Source organism: Salminus brasiliensis, chromosome 20, assembly GCF_030463535.1.
Source record: "Salminus brasiliensis chromosome 20, fSalBra1.hap2, whole genome shotgun sequence".
Classification (NCBI taxonomy): domain Eukaryota; kingdom Metazoa; phylum Chordata; class Actinopteri; order Characiformes; family Bryconidae; genus Salminus; species Salminus brasiliensis.
Window position 1 is genome coordinate 20,349,285 of NC_132897.1, and position 21,472 is coordinate 20,370,756.

At 39.3% G+C, this 21,472-nt stretch overlaps 1 protein-coding gene across 1 annotated transcript in view; it reads left to right on the forward strand.

Moving 5' to 3' along the window:
- Positions 1 to 21,472, forward strand: part of sv2ca (synaptic vesicle glycoprotein 2Ca) — a 52,562-nt gene that overhangs the window by 14,243 nt on the left and 16,847 nt on the right. The window contains exons 3-4 of the mRNA XM_072664917.1: positions 9,307 to 9,487; positions 14,336 to 14,487. Of these exons, the coding sequence (XP_072521018.1) occupies positions 9,307 to 9,487; positions 14,336 to 14,487 (333 nt within the window). The remainder of the gene's footprint in view (positions 1 to 9,306; positions 9,488 to 14,335; positions 14,488 to 21,472) is intronic.

A 21,472-nucleotide genomic window follows, 5' to 3' on the forward strand; every position in this document is an offset into this window, starting at 1 on the left:
ACATCAGGCAGGTCTTGTGGGGTCTTCCCAGTATGCAGTGGTCAGTACCTACGAAAAGTGGTCTAAGAAAGGCCAGCTGGTGAACCGGCGACAGGGTCATGGATGCCCAAGGCTCATTGATGCGATCCATGGAGGCCCCACCTCACAGTTTACAGGACTTAAACGATCTGCTGCACAGGACGCCTTCAGAGGTCTTGTGGAGTGCATAATTTGACAAGTCAGAGCTGTTTTGGCAGGACGAGGGGGACCTACACAATATTAGGCAGGTGGTTTCATGGCACATTTGAGGCCGATCAGTGTAAATGCTAGAGAAAATAAAAGATGACAAGGAATGGAGCCCTGTGAAAAACAGCGTGGTTTTTGAGACATGGCCATACATATAAATATTACGGCAGATCCAGGAAGACTGTGTCATGCTTCCCATAATTTAATACAGAATCCCATTTGGCAAAGTGAGAGAGAGCCGAGAGAGGGGGGCGAGCTTTTATAATAGAGCGTGAAAGTAACAAGGGAATCCCATTTAGTTTTTTTTTCCTGCGTTGTTTTACTACTGCAGAAAATCGTGACTTTGCTGTTCTTCCCAATGTGCAGGCACGCCAAACCTCTGCAGTGTCTGTTCTCATATGCTACCTTAAGAACCCCTTTTCATTATCCAGCTCCTTCTTTGCTAAATGAAGAAATTAAGGTTCTACAGGCAAGGAAATTGCTGCATCATACAATTAGGATAATGGACTGTGCTTTAAGCAAGCTATGTAGTCTTTTCCATTAATGCTGACACAGAGCCAGAAGGCTTTTTCTTTCTACTGTTTTTTTCTTCATCTACATCTTATCCCTGATCTCTCTCTCTCCCTCTCTCTCGCTCTATCCCTTCTCCTTCCTCTCTTTCTCTCTCTTTCTGGCAGCGCAGTTGTGCTGTATAGACCAGAGGCAACTGAGCATGGCTAAACTGCAGTGAAATCACACCACTGCAGAGATTACAGCTCCTGCACGACTCCTCTGTGTGAGTGTGTGTGTGCGTGTGTGTGTGTGTGTATTGGAGTGGTACGGACACCAGCTGCTACAGAATATTTGGCTTAATCAGTTCTGTGAATTTTCGGTGTATGGTTAGTGTACATTATCAGCACAAAGTCCAGCTGTAGCAGTCAGATTTCTCCTTTTTTCCTCTACGGGCTAGCAACACTTTCACAAACACAAGGCCAAGTCCACAAGTTAACGTGGGGCTTTTGAAGTAAACAAACCGATGATGTTAAGGCTGCATTTTGTTTGCTTGTCTCGTCCGAATGAGTGATTATTTTGAAGTAAAAGCATAAATAATGCAGAGCTCCTGTAAAACAGTTCCTCCAACTTTCTCTCCCAGTCAGGAGCATCAAAGCGTGAAATCAGAAAAGAGGCTGCGATGCTGCTTGAACATTTCTGCCGCTCCCCGCCGTTCTCTCTGAGGAGCTGACAGTGCAAAAAATTCTTCTCTTCTTCTCTCTTCTCTTCTCTAAAAGCTACGTTTTTTAAAAACAAAAATCTGAAGATATTTGGACAGTGCCTTGGACTTCTTTTCTTCTCCTTTGTACTTCAGACTTCTGCTTTTTACTTTAAACTTCTCTAGTCTACTTTACACTTCTGTATATTTTACTGCTCTGCACTTCTCTACTTTAGACTCCTCTGCTCTACTTTTCTTTACTTCAAGCTTCTCTATTTTAGACATATTTAGACTCTTCTTTATGCTACTTTACACTTGTCTACTTTACAGTTCTGTACTTTAGATGTCTCCACTTTAGAGGTCTCTACCTTACACTTCTCTACTCTACTTTAGATGTCTCTACTTTACACTTCTCTACTCTTCTTTACTCTACTTTAGACGTCTCTACACTTCTCTACTCTTCTTTACACTTCTGTACTTTAGATGTCTCTACTTTACACTTCTCCACTCTTTTTTATTCTACTTTAGATGTCTCTACTTTACACTTCTCTACTCTTCTTTACTCTACTTTAGACGTCTCTACACTTCTCTACTCTTCTTTATTCTACTTTAGATGTCTCTACTTTACACTTCTCTACTCTTCTTTACTCTACTTTAGACGTCTCTACACTTCTCTACTCTTCTTTACACTTCTGTACTTTAGATGTCTGTACTTTACACTTCTCCACTCTTTTTTACTCTACTTTAGATGTCTCTACTTTACACTTCTCTACTCTTCTTTACACTTCTGTACTTTAGATGTCTCTACTTTACACTTCTCCACTCTTTTTTACTCTACTTTAGACGTCTCTACACTTCTCTACTCTTCTTTACACTTCTGTACTTTAGATGTCTCTACTTTACACTTCTCCACTCTTTTTTACTCTACTTTAGATGTCTCTACTTTACACTTCTCTACTCTTCTTTACTCTACTTTAGACGTCTCTACACTTCTCTACTCTTCTTTACTCTACTTTAGAGATCTCTACACTTCTCTACTCTTCTTTACTCTACTTTAGATGTCTACTTTACACTTCTCTACTCTTCTTTATTCTACTTTAGATGTCTCTACTTTACACTTCTACTCTTCTTTACTCTACTTTAGACGTCTCTACACTTCTCTACTCTTCTTTACACTTCTGTACTTTAGATGTCTCTACTTTACACTTCTCCACTCTCTTTTACTCTACTTTAGATGTCTCTACTTTACACTTCTCTACTCTTCTTTACTCTACTTTAGACGTCTCTACACTTCTCTACTCTTCTTTACTCTACTTTAGATATCTCTGTACTTCTCTACTCTTCTTTACTCTACTTTAGACATCTCTACACTTCTCTACTCTTCTTTACTCTACTTTAGACATCTCTTCACTTCTCTACTCTTCTTTACTCTACTTTAGACGTCTCTACTTTACACTTCTACTCCTCTTTACTCTACTTTAGACATCTCTACACTTCTCTACTCTTCTTTACTCTACTTTAGACATCTCTATACTTCTCTACTCGTCTTTACTCTACTTTAGACATCTCTACACTTCTCTACTCTTCTTTATTCTACTATAGACGTCTCTACACTTCTCTACTCTTCTTTACTCTACTTTAGACGTCTCTACACTTCTCTACTCTTCTTTACTCTTCTTTAGACATCTCTACACTTCTCTACTCTTCTTTACTCTACTTTAGACGTCTCTACACTTCTCTACTCTTCTTTACTCTACTTTAGACGTCTCTACACTTCTCTACTCTTCTTTACTCTACTTTAGACATCTCTACACTTCTCTACTCTTCTTTATTCTACTTTAGACGTCTCTACACTTCTCTACTCTTCTTTACTCTACTTTAGACGTCTCTACACTTCTCTACTCTTCTTTACTCTACTTTAGACATCTCTATACTTCTCTACTCTTCTTTACTCTACTTTAGGCATCTCTACACTTCTCTACTCTTCTTTACTCTACTTTAGACATCTCTACACTTCTCTACTCTTCTTTATTCTACTTTAGACATCTCTACACTTCTCTACTCTTCTTTATTCTACTTTAGACATCTCTACACTTCTCTACTCTTCTTTATTCTACTTTAGACATCTCTACACTTCTCTACTCTTCTTTATTCTACTTTAGACATCTCTACACTTCTCTAATCTTCTTTATTCTACTTTAGACATCTCTACACTTCTCTACTCTTCTTTACTCTACTTTAGATGTCTACTTTACACTTCTCTACTCTTCTTTATTCTGCTTTAGATGTCTACTTTACACTTCTCTACTCTTCTTTATTCTGCTTTAGATGCCTCTACATTTCTCTACTCTTCTTTAATCTACTTTAGATGTCTCTGCTTTAGTCATCCCTTCTCTACTTTACATTTTTCTTCTGTACTTTATACATATATACTCCTCTATACTTCAGACGTCTCTACTCTATACTTCTCTACTCTACCTTAGACATCTCTACTTTAGTTATCTCTCCTCTACACTTCTCTACTGTACTTTAGATGTCTCTACTTTACGCTTCTTTATTTCGACCTCTATACTTTACACTTCTTTTCTTTAGACTTCTGTACTTTACACTTCTATTATATGTCTTTACTTTAGACATCATAATTTCTGACTTTTCACATTAACTTAACACATCAACATCATTTCTTTAGACTTTAGTAAAAACACACATTTTTAATTCAGACATCAATACTTTTTATTTTTCTTCTTTATTCTTTTCTTTATTACAGAGTGAAAAGGTTGGAAATTACCATTTCAAAAGCAGTATTCCATCGCCAGCGAGTTGTGCTCAGCCTCTCTGTGGTTTGTTACTCCCTTTGTGGCAGTTGCCATCTATCCACACAGCGCTCCTCATGAGGTTTTCAGCAGTGTGGAACTGCTGATTTCCCTCTAGGCCCTGCTGGGAAACTCAGTTGCTCTGTGAAAGCCTGTACCCTAAGGGCATCTGTACTCCCACTACCCCTGCAGTGTCAAAGTTCACATAACCAGTGCCACTGCCTGGCATTTACCCGCAGACTCCATTGCACTCTAGCATTCTACAGCACAACGTGTCCCCGTCACCTCACGTTTACTCAGCAGATAGTTGTTCAGTTTAAAAAAGCCCCTTAGCTCGAGCGTCAGATGTAAAGTCATGTTCTTTGTACATATGGATTTCCTCACTGTTCACTTCAGTATGACAAAACCCATACAATGGGTTACATAAACACTTTAACATATAGTGACTCTGTTATTATTGAATACTTTATTTACTAGTAATCTTGGTATATTGTGCCTTTAACTGAAAACTCAGATTAGTGTTCATAAAGTCTTCCTGGGAGGAATTTGTGAGTAATGAGTGCCTAATGCCAGGTGTGGGCTAGAGGGGTGTAAAGCCCCCCAGCATTGAGCTGTGGAACAGTGGAACTGTGTTTTCTGGAATGATGGTTGGTGCTCCACCCAGTACTGTTGGGATGAGTTGTGGAGTCGAGGTGACGAGGTGGGGTGGGGTGGTGATGATCCAACATCCCAACCTCACTAACAGTCTTGTGACTGAGTGCAATTAAATCCTCACTGTAATGCACCAGAAACTAGTAGAAAACCTTCCAGTATAGACAGTAGAGACAGTTACTCCAACAAACGCAAACAATGAATGAACAGGTGTCCTAATACTTCTGTCTGTATAGTGTATGTGAGAAGCTTGTATTTCAGTAGGAGTCTTGAGATGCTTACTTAGAAACTTTATGTTTTGACAAAAGTGATGACCAAACCGTTTATTAGAAGTGGAGGAACCCTGGAAATGACCTTTTGAAAGCAGCATGCTGTCCTATCTGTATGTTTTTCAATAGTCATTCTGCCACTGGGAATGCTGTGAGAAAAAATCTGTCATGCTGAGAGCTGCATTTAATCCATATTTCTGAATTACTATGGGAGGATACTTGCTTCATTTTATGATATTGATGTTAGATGATACAATATCACTTCATGCTAGGGGTAAGCGATATGGGAAAAATATTATATTAAAATATTTAAAGACTTCACGATCACGTATCAGTAGACACAGATTCCTAAAAACTACTATTCAATTATTCTAGAAAGTACAGTGATTTATATTTAAAAAGCAGATGATCAGTGTCCTTTAAGCACTAACAATATCTGCGATATGCTTAGATAAGCATACTGTGTATCACAATAACAAAATCCGATCACAATACAATAAAATATTATTATGTTGCCCACCCCTACCTCATGCCTACTTAATGAATCTCAGTAAAGAAATCTGGCACATAACTGCATAATTACAATACAATGTGTGTGTATATATATATATATATATATATATATATATATATATATATATATATATATATATAATGGAAATGCAAGGCTTTTGCATGATTGTATCAGCATTTCATGGTGAATGGACCAATAGAAATGCTCCCAAAATGACTTTTGAATAAAATCTAAGATACAGTGTGTTGGTGTGACAGCGATGATTTATACTCTATATTATGTGTGTATAAATGACTGTATGTTATATTAATTCATCTTACATCTAACAGTTTTTTTGTCATTATTTGACATCACAACACTGTTACAGTTCCTGTGTACATTTGCATATTATTGTTAAGTAATCTGAGTAATCTACTTATAATGGTGTCACTGTTTAATTGGATCGAATAATTTATCACTTGGCTTATTAGTGTCATGTACATGTCTAATTCTGATCTCTGCATTACCTTCAAGCTGAAATCAGAACATGAAGGAGTAGATGAGAACTAAAAACCTCCTTAGCCTGAGTCCACCTATTTTCCAACGTCCTCTCCGTGTCCTCCGGTATGCTACAAATCGCAGTGCAATGCAGCAGAATTTCCCCCCTAAAATCGCTGTTCGCTGGCCTGTTTCCAAGACGAAATGAAAAGTTTTAAATGAAATGTGTATCCCCTGAAGAGACAAGACTTTTCCACGTCACCGATTTCCTTCTCGCTTTCACAAGCTGAGCGCTGCTTGCTGCTGTAACAGCAAAAACACTCTTTGCTGCCTCTTAATAGTTGCTGCATTTGTTCTACAGCAGCAGACTGTGAATGCTTGGTCGTACAGAAAGCTGCAAACCAGACATGGGGCTGGATTTTACTGTTCCAAAGCTTTCAGGGATTTCTTGTTGCTTGTGCAGTTGAGATTTCTTGAAAGAGCCTGTCAGACACTGTTTTTTTCAAAGGCACAAGGCCTTCACAGTGCGCCGAAGCTGCTAAAGCAACATTTTCTGATCTTTTATTGAAATCTTAGTAGATATTTTTATTTATAAAGTGTTGTGTGTTGTTCTAAAGGGTACCTGAATCACTGAATCACATGAATACAGATAAATATTCTGCCATGAAATCTGCTTGCATTGTTCTGCAAGTCAGTTGATCACAGTGTTTACCTCCTTGGCTACAGTAAGACAGTTTGACTGTGGACAGCTTTCTCTGCATACTCACTGCGGCATCCTCGTTCTGTCCCTGAGCAAGGAGAACCCTACATGAGCTGCACGTTAATTTAAAATCTGTTTTATAGCGAAGCACAGTGGCCAAAGGATTTAGTGAACCATCTGCAGAATTGTATTGAATACTCTGCAATAATATTCTGCATCTCAGCGCTGTTTTACCAACATGATTATTTCCTTATTCAGTTTACTGTTGCAATATAGTTCCCAATGATCCCAGGCATACAGTTGTGGTTGGACGAAATTGGTCTTTTTCCAAAGCAGAACAAGTGACAACATACATGTTTAATGGAAAAAAAACGGGTGCAAAAATGTACAGGGTTAGCAATATACTTAAAGCCCACCTTTGTATTTAATTAAATGTCCCATAGCAAGTTGCACCTTGACCAGACACTGTTGGTAGCCATCACTAAGCTTCAGAATTCTGGATTTGGATTTTTGACCACTCTTCTTGGCAGAATTGTTCAAGGTTAATTAATTAAATGTGTTGCTTTCTTGGCACCGGTCGGACTTTTCTATAGAGTTGAAATCAGGACATTGGGAAGGCCATTCCAAAAGCTTAATGTTAGCCTGCTTTATCCATTCCACAACCAGCTGATGTGTATTTGGGGTAGGGCTGGACAATTCATCGAAAATATATCGAAACCAACATTGTGTAATATTGCCAATATTATGTCAATCTTTCCAATGTTAATTCTGTTAGTTGTTTCCCTACTGTGTGTGTTCATGCACTGTCCCCTTAAGACATACTACTACCAACATGGAGAAGAACTCGACACCAAGCCTACACACAGCCTACACAGCCTACAGCACCTCAAGCAGCTTAGATAATTGTTCATTAATCAGAGACAAGGTCAAATGTTCAGTGAATTGTGATATTGATTTAATTGGTCATATCTCCCAGCACTAATTTGGGGGTCATTGTCTTTTTAGAACATCCAATTGTGTCCAGATTTTAACCACCTAGCTGATATTTGAGGTTATGCGGACGAATCCTGAGCAGGTAGTCCTCCTTCATTATTTCATGCAAGTATATTACATTAGCATCTCCGCAAGTTCCTTCAAGGTTTCTAGAAAAGGTAAATGAACGGCCAATGGATTTTGTACTGGTTTGTATTTTTTCTTTTTACTGATTGGCATTCAGATTATCATGGTGAAATAACAGTAAATACTAAATATATTAGAGCCTTTGTCTCCTTTCTATGTAATAGATATACACGGTATACATATTTGTGGACCCCCATTTAAATGCGAGCATGGAAGAAACAACAAAGCAAGTGTCCCATTACTTTTGTCCATATAGTGTATAGTGTATGGGACACCTTCTCACTCATTGTTTCCTCCAAAATTAAGGGTAATACTTTCCAGGGAAGGCTTTCTGCTAGATTTTGGAGCATTGCTGTGAGGATTGGATTCATTTGCATTCAGCGACAAGAGCGTTAGTAAGGTCATGATGTTGGATGATCACCGCCCGCCTCATCCCCAGCTCTCCAACTCAACCCAAAAGTACTGATCTACAGCTCAATGCTGGGGCTTTTTAACCCCTTTAGCCCTCACCTAGCATTAGTCATTTCAGTGCTGGTAGGTTAATGTTTCATCTACTCCAGACAGTCATTCTGGCAGTACTTCTCTACAGGGACCAGACAAGCTCAAGCTGTACCTGTGCATTTGTACATCCATGTCCACAGTGACACAAGTTAAAGTAGATAAATGCATTAATTAGAAGGGGTGTCCACAAACATTTGGATATGAAGTGTATGTGCCTTTAGTTGAGGGACAGAATTGAAACACATTGCATTGCAGTTGTTTTTCCTCCACCTTCAATGCAAACAGTTGGACCTTAAATAACTTTTTCTAGCTTTTATAATTGGGAGAATATGCAGTCACGAAACTGCTCATTCAGACTGTGATTCAGACTTTTGTACTAAATTAAAGATGTTGATGTGATTTATTGAAGATGCTTCAGAAAAACAAAGCCTGTCTGATGGATTGTGAAACTGCTGACATTTGTAAATCTTTAAAAGGTTCAGTTATGTAAAAAAACAACAACATAATGTTCTGCTATTGGTTCAAGCCTTCATTGTGCATTTACCATTTGCTTTAATAAATGACAAACAGGATCCTCAGGTGAAACCACTGATCCAGTAATAGAGTAAAACATCATCTCCTTAAAATGTAATGGAATCGTAAATCCTTCACGCAGCGCTCAGCGCTCAGTGTGTCGTGCACCAAAGCCAGCCAGGGAGCCTGAGAAACTCTTCAGTGCTCTGCTGCCTCATTTCTTCTATCTGTGTATATTTCTCCTGCCTGAGGCGCATGTACCTTCTGTCTCTGCTTATAAACTCCCTCTCTTTTTTTCCCCCCTCTCTCCTTTTCTCTCACTTCCTACCTCCTAGGTAGCATTGTATACCTGGGGATGATGGTGGGGGCCTTCTTCTGGGGGGGCATGGCGGACAAGGTGGGCCGACGGCAGTGTCTGCTCATATGCATGTCCATGAACGGCTTCTTTGCCTTCCTGTCCTCTTTCGTGCAAAGTTATGGCTTCTTCCTGCTCTGTCGCACGATAGCAGGCTTTGGGTGAGTCTTATGCACCGCCCCTCTCCAGTCCCCCACTCACACTCAGCTTTCATTACACATGTTTTCTCCAGCTTGTTGATAATGGAACGGCATAGTTGTTCGAGACCGTTTAAGAGAAAATGTCTGCTTAGTTTGTGAGGATAGTCCGTACGTGAACACACATGCTAGGATGAGCACATTTAAATGAGTCATTTGAGTGTGGTTGATCTCTGCATCGGTTTATTGCTCATTTTAACCAGAAGCGGATGGGGTCTCACCATAGTGCAAATTAGTAAATCAACCCTGAGTTGCAGCAGCATTAAATATTAAATATAAAATGCCATTGAATGTATCTTCATGTCATACAGATAGATAGATAAGATTGAATACAAGGCAAAGAAATGCAGTTGGAAGCTACTAGACGTTCAGATAGTAGCATTGTGCAAATAGAATTAGAAAAGAGGAGAGTGCAAGACAAAATACCCAATAAATATGAATACAAGGAGCATGAATATATGTCTGTGATATAAAGCCTGACTTACGCATTTCTATAGGATGTATTCATTATGTTTTAAGCCTTATTCAATATAATCTTTATTGCTACATAACTGGAGGTCTGTTACCTGACTACAAACTGCATTGTTAGTTGTAATAATTAATATGAAATAGTTACCACTATGTAATGCAAATGATTGAACATGAATTAATACCTGAATGTACATGCTATTAGTGTTAAATTGGCAGCACTTTAATTCATGAGGGTTCTAGATAGTACCAGCTTTATTGCTCTATTTGAGTTTAAAAAGTCTAATATACCTTGACATATTTTATATTCTGAAGTAAGGTTCATTACAAATTCAGTATCTATTCATGGTGCATTGTGCTTAGGTTGAAAAAATATATCTCTACTATGTATATCATATTATGAGAGATTGCCAGTGTTTGGTTGTTAAAAAGGGCTGAACTAACACCTGCCGGCTGTAAAATGGTCAGGTGCTATAGGTTAAACTCATCAGAGACTAAACAGTACTGAATAACATGCATAGCAGGGTGGTAATGTTATGACTATTAATGCACTTATTAATACAATAGACATCCATTTATTTACTAATATGGGTCATAATAAATACATTTAATGCATAGTGAATTAACCATTTAGAAATGTCTAGTTCAGGCTTCACTGAACAAAAGCAAATAGTGTTGTAAGCGTTCGTAAGCGTAATGAAAATGTAGCTTAAAAAAGCTTAAATGATTTACTTTTCTGTTGGTTCATGCTTCATAAAATGCTTATGTATATAATAATATATATTTTTAATGAGCTAAATGGTTTTCCGTTTAACAACACTATATAATATTGTACCTTAATACAAAGGCCTAATGCTGTAGATCTTTCAATTTCCCTTCACCCCCCCCTCTCCACACACACACACACACACACACACACACACACACACACACACACACACACACACGCACAACACACAACACAAATGTAATTAACATACAGATGTTACAGACTAACTAAAACAGTGTCTTTTTCTTTCTGGACACTGGTCTCCAGAGGTTGTCATGAGAAATGATCCAGTGGGGATCTTTTATCAACTCTGCTCTAAACGAAAATGCCTTCCCTTTGCTTTAGATAATAGTCTTTTTCGGACAGACAATACATTACATCTGCCCGGATCGATAGCCACTGCAGTGCCACTTTCTTGACTCTGTAGCAGCTTCTGTCACTGCAGACTGCCAGAGAGTCTATACGTAAAACACTTGTCTTTGGGATGATGGGATTGTTGTAGTATTTCTGAACACATTTCATCTACCGCTGACTTATAAAAACGAAAAAAACTATGCTACATTCTTTTTTTTAATCCCAGGTGTTTTTATTTGGTGGTGTTCGAACTACACTCCTAAAAATAAAGGTGCTTAAAATGATTCTCTGAGCGATGCCATAGAAGAACCATGTCTGTGAAGGAGATGTAGTTAGGGTTGTGACGATAACCATATTACCGTAATACAGCAATTATGTGGTGCCTACCGTGGTATTAAGTTCATTACTGTCATCTTCCCAGTTATTATTTATTTATAAAATGGATAGTTCCAGCTTCAAGATCTGATTGACTAAGCAAGAGTGTAGGGTTGGGCTGTATAATGGTAATAATATACTGTATATACTGCTGTATCTACAAATGATGATGGTCTCTCTAAATCAGGACGATCTTTCAAAATTATGGCGTGTCCAATGTGTCAAATTTCTAATCTGTGTCTGTTTAGTACACAGATAAAATAGCTTATTCATTCATGTGCATTGAAGAGATCCACAGGTTGGGGCCTTGTTGGAAATCACTGATTGGTGATGTCACGCTCTAAAAACAGATGGGGAAAAAACAGGCTCACCATAGTTGCGAGTTTAGCGTGATGATGAGTTTGAATGGAAGGAAAAGCAAGCAAACCTGGATGAACCAGTCTGCGGGACAGTTGAAAACACTCCTAAGACCATTCACTCGACTTTGTGCTCTCAGGTATGAGGCTTTTTCTCTAAACAGGTGAGATTTGAGCCTCATTTATCTGGAACATGGTCTCTGCTGTGGTGTTTAGCCCGCTAGCTAACTTATCTAAGATAGCCGACTATGAGTCCAGTCACGGCAGAACTGGTTGCTTGACTTTGTTTGAGATAGTATGATGGTATAAAAAAGACTGGATACCACTCAACCCTAAATGTAGTCGAGATTAGGGATGCACCAAAGCACTGTTACTTTTTTAATACTGATACCGATACCAACTTTGACTTAAATACTGGATAGATGGCTATAAATCCTTTCCACTTTTTATAGGTTGTACTTTTTATATCTTATCCCAAATAAAATATAAAAAAACTTATAAAAAGATTGAGGTTCCTGGTTGAGAAAAATTTCAGAGCTATGAAAAAATAATAATTGCCACAATGCAGAAACATAATTAGTGTTTAAAATTACATTTCAGAGCAGTAAAACAAACGCCAGTTTAGAAACAGAAAGTGCTTTTGCAGCTATTTCACATTCAAGTACACATCTCTGTGTAAAAAGGTTCTAAACTTCAATGTTTGGCCTTTAAACAAGTTGCTTAAACTAAAAAAAAAAAACAAAAAAAAAAAAACACCACATGAAAAGAAAAGTGCTTTAAATGTAAAAGTTCATTAAATGTCTGTTTAATAACAGTAATAATAAAAATAATAATAACTATTTATGACTGGCTTTTACTGTTTGTTTAAACATTTAGTTTCATAACAAAGTATGCAAACAAAATTGTTCTATGTAAAAAAAAAAAAGTATGGCATCAGTTTCATGGTATCAGTGCTCTCTATAGCTGATGTCGATACTGTGTGTCAGTGCCAGTATCAGTGCCGATCCCGATATAGTATCACTGTTGGTGCAACACTAGTAGAGAATGTAATGTAGTAGTAATGTGTCTTTACCCATTTAAAGATTCTTCCCACGTCTGTTTCACAGATATGGTTCTCCTGTGGCATCCCTCAAAGAACCCTTTGTAGCACCCAAGAGTGTGGTACATGTAATTGACCAAAGATTAGCCTATCTCAGTTCATGTATGTCTGTTGAATTGAACTAAGTGTTAATCATCTGCTGGAGGAATAATAACTGTGATGATATTATTAAAAATGATTAAATCGTTGACTATTTGGCTTCCGCCACCTCTTTAGCCAATCCAGGTTGAGAAATGAAATGAAGAACACGAGAACTGCCCTAAAACATGACTGACTGGGGTTGATTTTCCACAACTCTACTGTGCTCCAGGGTCTTGCAGCGCAGCATGAAAATGTTGTGCAACTCATTACTTTTACTGCCTTAAAACATCCTGTCCCCAAGAAATTCTAAACAAATGACTACCCCACAAGGAAGGCAAGATAACAGCCGTATGCAAAAGCCTGAACACCCCTGTTCAAAGTCATCTACAGAAAACAAACCATACATTTTTCTGTACATTTTAGAGCAGATTTGTTTGCTGAATTTAAGTTAACATAACATAAAATGTGGCATAATTTGTATTCTTACCGTTTATGTATTTACACTTAGAAAATCAACAATACATGTAATTTGGCCAGGGGTGCCCAATAGTTTGCACAAACAGGCTGTATACCTGCTTAGGGTCAATTCACTAGTGCAGAAATGTGTGTTACTAGGACCTTCTGGGAGCATTTTAAATGGTTATATTTTTACGAATAAATGATGTCGTTTCTATGCACAGTATCTTGGAATCACAAGCCTTTTAGTTTGTTGATAGAGAAAAAAACTGAATAGTTTCAGTGCAACTTTGACACAATTTAACAAAAAAAAAACTAGAACTAGATGCTAAAACACAAATATAGTTTTAAAAATGTAATTCAGTTACATTAAAAAAAATCAGCTACAAGATTTTCCATTGAACAACACTGAAGGCATAATGCTGTAGATCTTTTGTTTTCCCTTCACAGGTAAGTACACACACACAGCACAAATTTAATGAACAAATGTAATTAACATACAAATGTGCTAACTAAAACAGTTTCTTTCTGGACACTGGTCTTTAGAGGTTGTCCTGAGAAATGATCCAGTAGATAAATTCTATCAGCTTTTATCAACAAAATATCCAGAAACCTATTTTTTTTTCGTTTGTCTGATTTGAAATCTGATGCTAGAACACGAATACTGTTCAAATTTCTAGCAGACTTACTGACCAAAGTATCTAAATGTGAATCCTTAATAATTTACCTTGAACGTCCTACAGACTGGTTTGCACTTTTTATCCTCTTATCCTTCTTGACTTTTTATATTTGAATTCTTGTTAATGACTTCATCCATTTTCCCTTTGTCCCTTTTGGTATTTGATCATTTCTAGGATTGGTGGCGCCGTGCCCATCGTTTTCTCCTACTTTGCGGAGGTGTTGGCCAGGGAGAAGCGTGGTGAACATCTCAGCTGGCTCTGCATGTTTTGGATGATCGGGGAGATTTACGCTTCAGCCATGGCCTGGGCTATCATACCTCACTACGGTAAGCAAGAGGGCTCAAAGCACATTGTCTTCAGTACATTGTGGTAAATTGCTGATTCCCACAATGTCTGCATCCAATCAGATGGAAGAAAGCACAACACAGCTAATCCAAACTGACGTGTAGATGAAACACCTTAAAGAACATCTTCATCACTCACGAGTTCCAGTTCTTTCTGATCGGGACTGATAAAAAAAACAAGGTTCTTGGCAACGCTAGGTTGGGTTACCAGCCACGCGACCTGGCTGGCAGTGATGAGTGTAAGTGTGTGTGAAGCTGGGGAGCTTTAGGTTAAGTGATTAATGCGCATGGAGCACACTGCTGGGATATTTAAAGGATGAAGGTGTTCCTGTGGGGGGAGGCACAACATCATGATTTATGAGGACCTCAGTGCCAGAAATAAGCTGCACTCATCAGTAAAGATACTAAAGAAGGGCCAGGAGAGGGGGATGGGGGTGGTGGTGGTGATGGTGGTGGTTGGTTATGAAAGAAAGAGCCTTCCAGCTCAAATAGTGTCAGAGCATTCTGTTTTTTCCCTTTTTTGTGGTTTACAATGATTGGAGTGTAATGAGCTTCCCCCCCCTGCCTTGTGAGACAATGTGCAGGCAAAGCATGATTTATGAGTGACCCACAATTAGTCCGAGCCAGATGCAGGCACACATGGGGACAAGCCATCAACTTGACTATGGCCCTAAAGCGTTATTTTGGCCAAAAAAATAAAACTGAGGTTTGCTTCCGCAGCTATGAGGCTAATGTCCACTATATAGTCATATATTTGTGGACACCTTTTGATGCAATGATCTATTCCAAAGTCATGCCAACGCAGACTCCTCAAACTCGTAGACTGGGTTTCATTCGTAGTTACGTTCAGAAATGTGTCATGACTCATTTTAACACAACGTAAGTGCACACATAGGGCACTACAGCGACAGTCTTGTAGCACCAGCATGTTTTTTTCAGGTCAGCTGTCATGGCGGACCAGTTTGAACAGCCTTAACTGCCACAGTATCGTAAATATGTGTGTTTGTACAGCAGGGCTGTGCGTTTGCAGAGCCTTGGCTGGGCATGGCACTTTTTGTACATTTGCATACTTGAGTATTCTCTGGCTCCAGAGTATTCAGTTTTAAATGGCAATGCTTTGCTATCTCTCTCTCTCTCTCTCTCTCTCTCTCTCTCTATATATATATATATATATATATATATATATATATATGAACTCAAATATGAACACAAGTACATTGTATATGACTATAAGAATACACTTTAAGCCACCCTTTACACTCAACATTCTCACCCAACACACACAGGTGAGAATCTCCATCTTTCTGGATTGTTAAAAGAAGGCAGAGAACCTGGAGGAAACTTCACCCAGACAGAGAGTTGAACCCAAGGCCCCAGTGCCGAGAAGCAAATGTGCTAACCACTAAGCCTACTGTGCTGCCCACAGTTAGCATCAACGTGATATAAGCAGTATGGTTAATGACAGTGAAAAGAATTCAGTCCTGATACCTGAAGTTTGTCTGGTTTATTATTTGACGTGGTTTGATGCCACGTGACATTTTCATTAGCCTCTTATCTCTAGTGCAAAAACGAAAAAGCGAGCTTCAGACATCAGACAGGCCTTGGCTGATGAATCGGTTTTAGGTAAGGAGGGAATGATGTAAATTAGATTGCTTTATGTATAAAAGGCTGCGTCATTTTCAGTCAGGATGATGGAAATCGATGGGAAACGACCAGGGGCTCAGTAAAGAGGAGGTGAAGGTGTGGTGATGGCTTGGTCACGGTTGGCCAGCCTGGTCTCCCTCAAGCTCTCCCTGTCTCTGTCTGTCTTAGTGCAAGACATTCGTATTGCTTTGTATTCTTGTCTCTGTATGCTCCCTCTTTTGTTCATTCCCTCTCTTTTTCACTCACACCCCCTATCATGTGCTCTCGCTCAACGTTCATTCTTTCTCCCTCTCCATTTCTCCCTCTTAGAGTGGGGCTACGTGCCTAGCATGCTGCCGATTGCCCTTCTTGCTGCTGAGATCTCCCGAAAGGCAGCAGAGTAACAGCAGAGAAGCCCTCCAAGCTCGAAGTATGAGGCATCTCGCTAGTGTAGAGAGAGAGAGAGAGAGAGAGAGAGAGAGAGAGAGAGAGAGAGAAACACGGCGGGTGATTCATGGTGATGCATTCACCACTTCATTTGTCTTAAACACTCCATTAGATCCTCCCCGCTGGTTTCTCACTTCTCATGAGCTATGGGGAGCCGTCTAAGTAGCACAACCGGCACTGCAGTGATCCAGCTTCATACAATGGTGTGGCCAAAATCACATTCGTTTTACAAATTTACTGTCCGCCGAGCCCAAATGTAGAGAGTCCATACAGCTTGATAGGTTTGGTGTCCAGCGTTTCCTTCTAGTAGTAAGTACTAGTAGTAGTACTAGAACATACTAGTAAGTATGTAAGTATGTAGTAAATGTGTTTTTTGCCACCGGAGTGGAATCACTGATGCTTAGATTGAGGTATATAGGCTTTTATTATTTGTTAGTGCATTACACTCAACTAGCAAAAGTAAAGAGACATCAAACAGCAGCGTCCCTACAATACATTATATGGACAAAAGTATTGGGACACCTGCTCATTCATCGGGTATCACAACAAAAGAGTTGATCCTGCTTTTGTTGGACAAACTGTCTGTATTGTCCAGGGAAGGCTTTCTACTACATTTTTGAGCATTGCTGTGAGGATTTGATTGCATTCAGCCACAGGAGCATTAGTGAGATCAGGATGTTGGATGATCACCACCCCACCTCATCCCCAACCCCCCAACTCATCCTAAAAGTATTACATTCATTAAATACATCATTCCAGAAAACACAGTTCAACTGCTCCTCAACTCAGTACTGGGGGCTTTACACAACTCTAGCCCATGCCTGGCATTAGGCATGGTGCCAATAGGTTTGCCCATTGACAGTACTTAGGGACTAGGCAAGCTGTGTGTGTGTGTGTGTGCATCCACACGTCTGTGTCAGCGATGGGTGCAACCTGAAGTAGCTGAATGTATTCATTAGAAAGGGTGTCTCATTAAACAACACTTGTTGTATTTTACTTTATCCTATGAGGATCACTTATGACATTTGTGTGCTTTTCAAAAACATAGTTCATTATTTATTTTAAATAAAATAAATTTACAGTCTTTCATTAAACTACAGTAAATTACACATGGCATAGATGGGCTGGACCTGTACATTTACATCAAAGCCTTGAAAAAAAAAGTGTGTGAAATTTGGTTGATGTCGGCTGTTTAATTTATACACAAAATATCAGAACATCAGAATATGCATCCCCGTTCATTATGCTTTGGGTGTGTCTGCCTCCTCCAGATCCTCTTACAGACACCTACTTTTTCAAACACCCACGCGATCACACACACATCGACATCGACACATGACAACAACATAAAAAAAAAATCTAAGAAAAATTTGAAAAGAAATAAAAAATAATAATAAACGCAGAAAATGCTGCGTTTTTGTGACAGATTCAACACTTTCAACTGCAGGCAGATGTCAACTCGCAAACCACCGCTCATTGATTTCACATTAAAGGGGGTTTAGAAGGGAGGGGTTTTTCTATGCAGTCCCCCTTCATTTCTAGCAGTCACGACACCCATCTGCTCCTCTTCTCTCTCTTTTTTTTAATCTGTTTCTTAATGCTTTTCTTCTCTTTCACAGCCCTCCATGACACAGTTGCCCAGTTTTCGAGAAATGTGGGGCTTTTTTCTGGCGTGCTCGTGCGTCTTTGGTGAGGGATTTGAGTGCGCGTGTCTACCTCAATGCATTCTCTTGTAGTTTTCTATCCACATATACACGTATGTGTTGGCGTGTGTATGACTCAGATTTAATCCCCTCTTCCAGCAGCAGCAGTTGCACTGGCAGCAGCACTGGCTGTCTGCTATTCACATGCCTTATAAAAAAGTGCAGGTATGCCGGCTGCTGCTGACTCAGTCATCCGTACCTTCAGTCAATTATGTACATAATCCACATAATGAGATTTCCAATGACATGGGCGAAACACGAACCCTCTGGGTCTGGCTGCTGCTGCCTCACACAGAAGGCAATTACAGCAGCACTAGTTCCCTCTGAACACAACGGTACCTGTAATACACAGCGTAAGGTTTTAAGAAGACACACACACACACACACATGTTCGGTTTTATATAGAGGGAAAACATCGGGTCATCTATACATTCATATGTCCCTTATTTACTTTATTGAAAGCCTCTGAAAACATGACCTTTTAACATTATTAATACATAAGAAACAGCTACACAATATGGACAAAAGTATTTAGACACATCTCTTAACCATTGAATTCAGGTGTTTAATTCAGTCCCATTGCCACTGCTATATTAAATCAAGCACCTAGCCATGCAGTCTGCCTTTACGCACATTAGTGAAAGAATGGGTGGTTCTAATGAGCTCACTGAATTCCAGCATGGCAGTGTAATGGGACGCCACTGTTGCAACAAAAAGTCAGATTGTGAAATTTCTTCTACCTAGATATTCCACCATCAACTGTGAGTGGTTTTATTGAAAAGTGGAAGCGCTTAAGAACCACAGCAACTCAACCTCGAAGTGTGTCAGATCAGTGCCAAGCTTCGGATAGAGTGATGTAAAGACCACCACCACTGGACTCTAAAGCAGTGGACTCAGGTTATGACATAACTCCAGGAAGTTTAATGCAACATAATAGCTAGTAGGTTTGTGCAGTTGGGCAGTGAAGTCATCGCCATGTTTTAAAGGCAGTAAGTTACAGTAAGTGCAGTAATTCTGTGAACGTCAGCAGTGGAAACCACTACTCAGTGTTGCAGGTTAACGGAACTTTAGCAGGGGCTGTATAAGCACTTTTTAGCTGTAGGTTTAGCTAAAGTTAAGGTAGAGAAGCTCCTCTTACTCATCGAGTACCGAAGCTACTGATTTCCCTCTGACTGCAAGGTCACGTGGCTGAAATAATATGGCAGTGTAAATTTACGTTGTCGCCAAGCCAAATTTGAACACTTTTATTAAGATGCTGCGTAATAAAAGTGTACAAAAAGTAATATATGATGATGTGTTAACCAAAGCAAACTAAACTGCAGCTTATGCAAAGGAACTAGGTTGAAATCAGTGTTAGTCTAACTTAGTCATTGTTGAAAAACTTTACAGGACTATTGTGTTGGTCCTGAAATTGTGATTAGTCCTCTTTTCTCTTGCATAGTGAGGGCATTTCCATCCTAGTAGTATACGAAAACAAACACACATACACACATGAACAGATAGATCAATGTACATGCTTAGATATGTATTCTCTTTCTATAGACTACACTCATCAGACAACATGGTCTGATGACACATTAATGCACAGAGAAAGCCACTCCATCCCACACACACGCGTTTATACAGCTCTCACGTTCAGTTATCTTTAACGCTGCTGTTTTACATCCCACATATTCCTTAGGTGCAGATTCTTTAACAGCAGGCTTAAACAGTCCCATCAGCCATCACCCTCCATGTCTTTTCAGCGCACACTTTAATCCAGGCATCCATGTATAATCGGCGGCATTTATCAAAGTCTTATTTGAATATGTCAGTGGATTTATTCAAAGCTGTCATTTCCTTGCATTAACGCCCCCCCCCCTCCCTTCCACCCACCTCCAGAAGCCTCCCCCTCTCCTCCCACACATCAATGGATTAGTCTTGTGGAAATTTGTCCAAAAAATATAAATACAGTTTTCAGCTGCTGCCTGGAGGAGGAATTTGTTGTAGGAGGAAGCATGGTTGTGGTGGCAGAAACAAAAAAGGATACACAAGTTATCAAAAGCTGAGGAACAAAGGCTAAGAAGCTTGAGGTTGAGGATCTTTGTCTTTAATTAATGATTTTTTTATTCTCTTTATATGTTTTACAGCACAACAAAATCTCTTATACCAGCTTGGTGAACTGTGGTCAAAGTGTAGGATTAACCAAGGCCTGGAGCCGTAGTTAAGTTAAGGGCCTTGCTCAAGGACCCAACTTTGGCAGCTTAAGCCAGGGTTATGCAACACGATTTTTACCTAAATATCAGCCCTGATTCTAAGTCTGGCTTAGACTGTGCTAGTTGGGGCTAGTCTGCAGGTTTATGTTAGTCAGAGTCGACAGTTGGAAAGTGATTCAGATTTTTGGCCTCCTGATCGCATTTCAGACCAGTCTGAGCATTTCAAATGCTTGATTGTTTTTCCCAATTCCAAACATAATTTAGTAGTGTATACTGGTCAACAACTTAATCTAAACAAGTCCCGTCAATAGCCAATAAAAACTAAGCACGAACAAGTACCACTTAGTGTCTGAATGGTGCTTTTAAGTGCATGTCAAGAGGTCATTTTTCTTTCAAGACCCTGTAAATTGGTAAAGAACCTTTACATCCCCTTATTTAAACCTTTAACAGGTTCTTCACACATGTCTTGGTTCTAGATTAATCGAACAGGCCTTTGTAGCACCTTATCTTTAAGAGTATAGTACACTGGACTCACACAGCCATGGGACACTATGAGCACCCTTGGAGCCATAGTTCAGGACCTCGCTCAAGGGCCTCAACAGTGACAGTGTAGCAAATGTGGGTATCAAACTCATAACCTTGTGATCTGTAACTCTGAGCGCTAACCACAGTTAGAGTTAGATGTTTGACCAGTAAGATGTTGTGGAGTTTATTGTAACAGGTATTAATGGGACAAGGTGGCCATGATTAAATGGTTTTACATTGCTTTACATAAACAGAAACATTATGAAAATAAATAAACAAATAAATAAAATAATAGCTTCTGCTGTCCCACTGGATAAAAGCCATAACTGAACAAACGTTTACTTCAAAGTAAGTCCAGCCTCTAAGCTGTTAATCAGTCCTTGGAATTCTTGTGTTATCTGGAATTTAACCTCCAGGAGTTGATAAAGATTAGGAGAACAAGTCCTCGAGTCATTTCTTGTCCCCTAAGTGGGG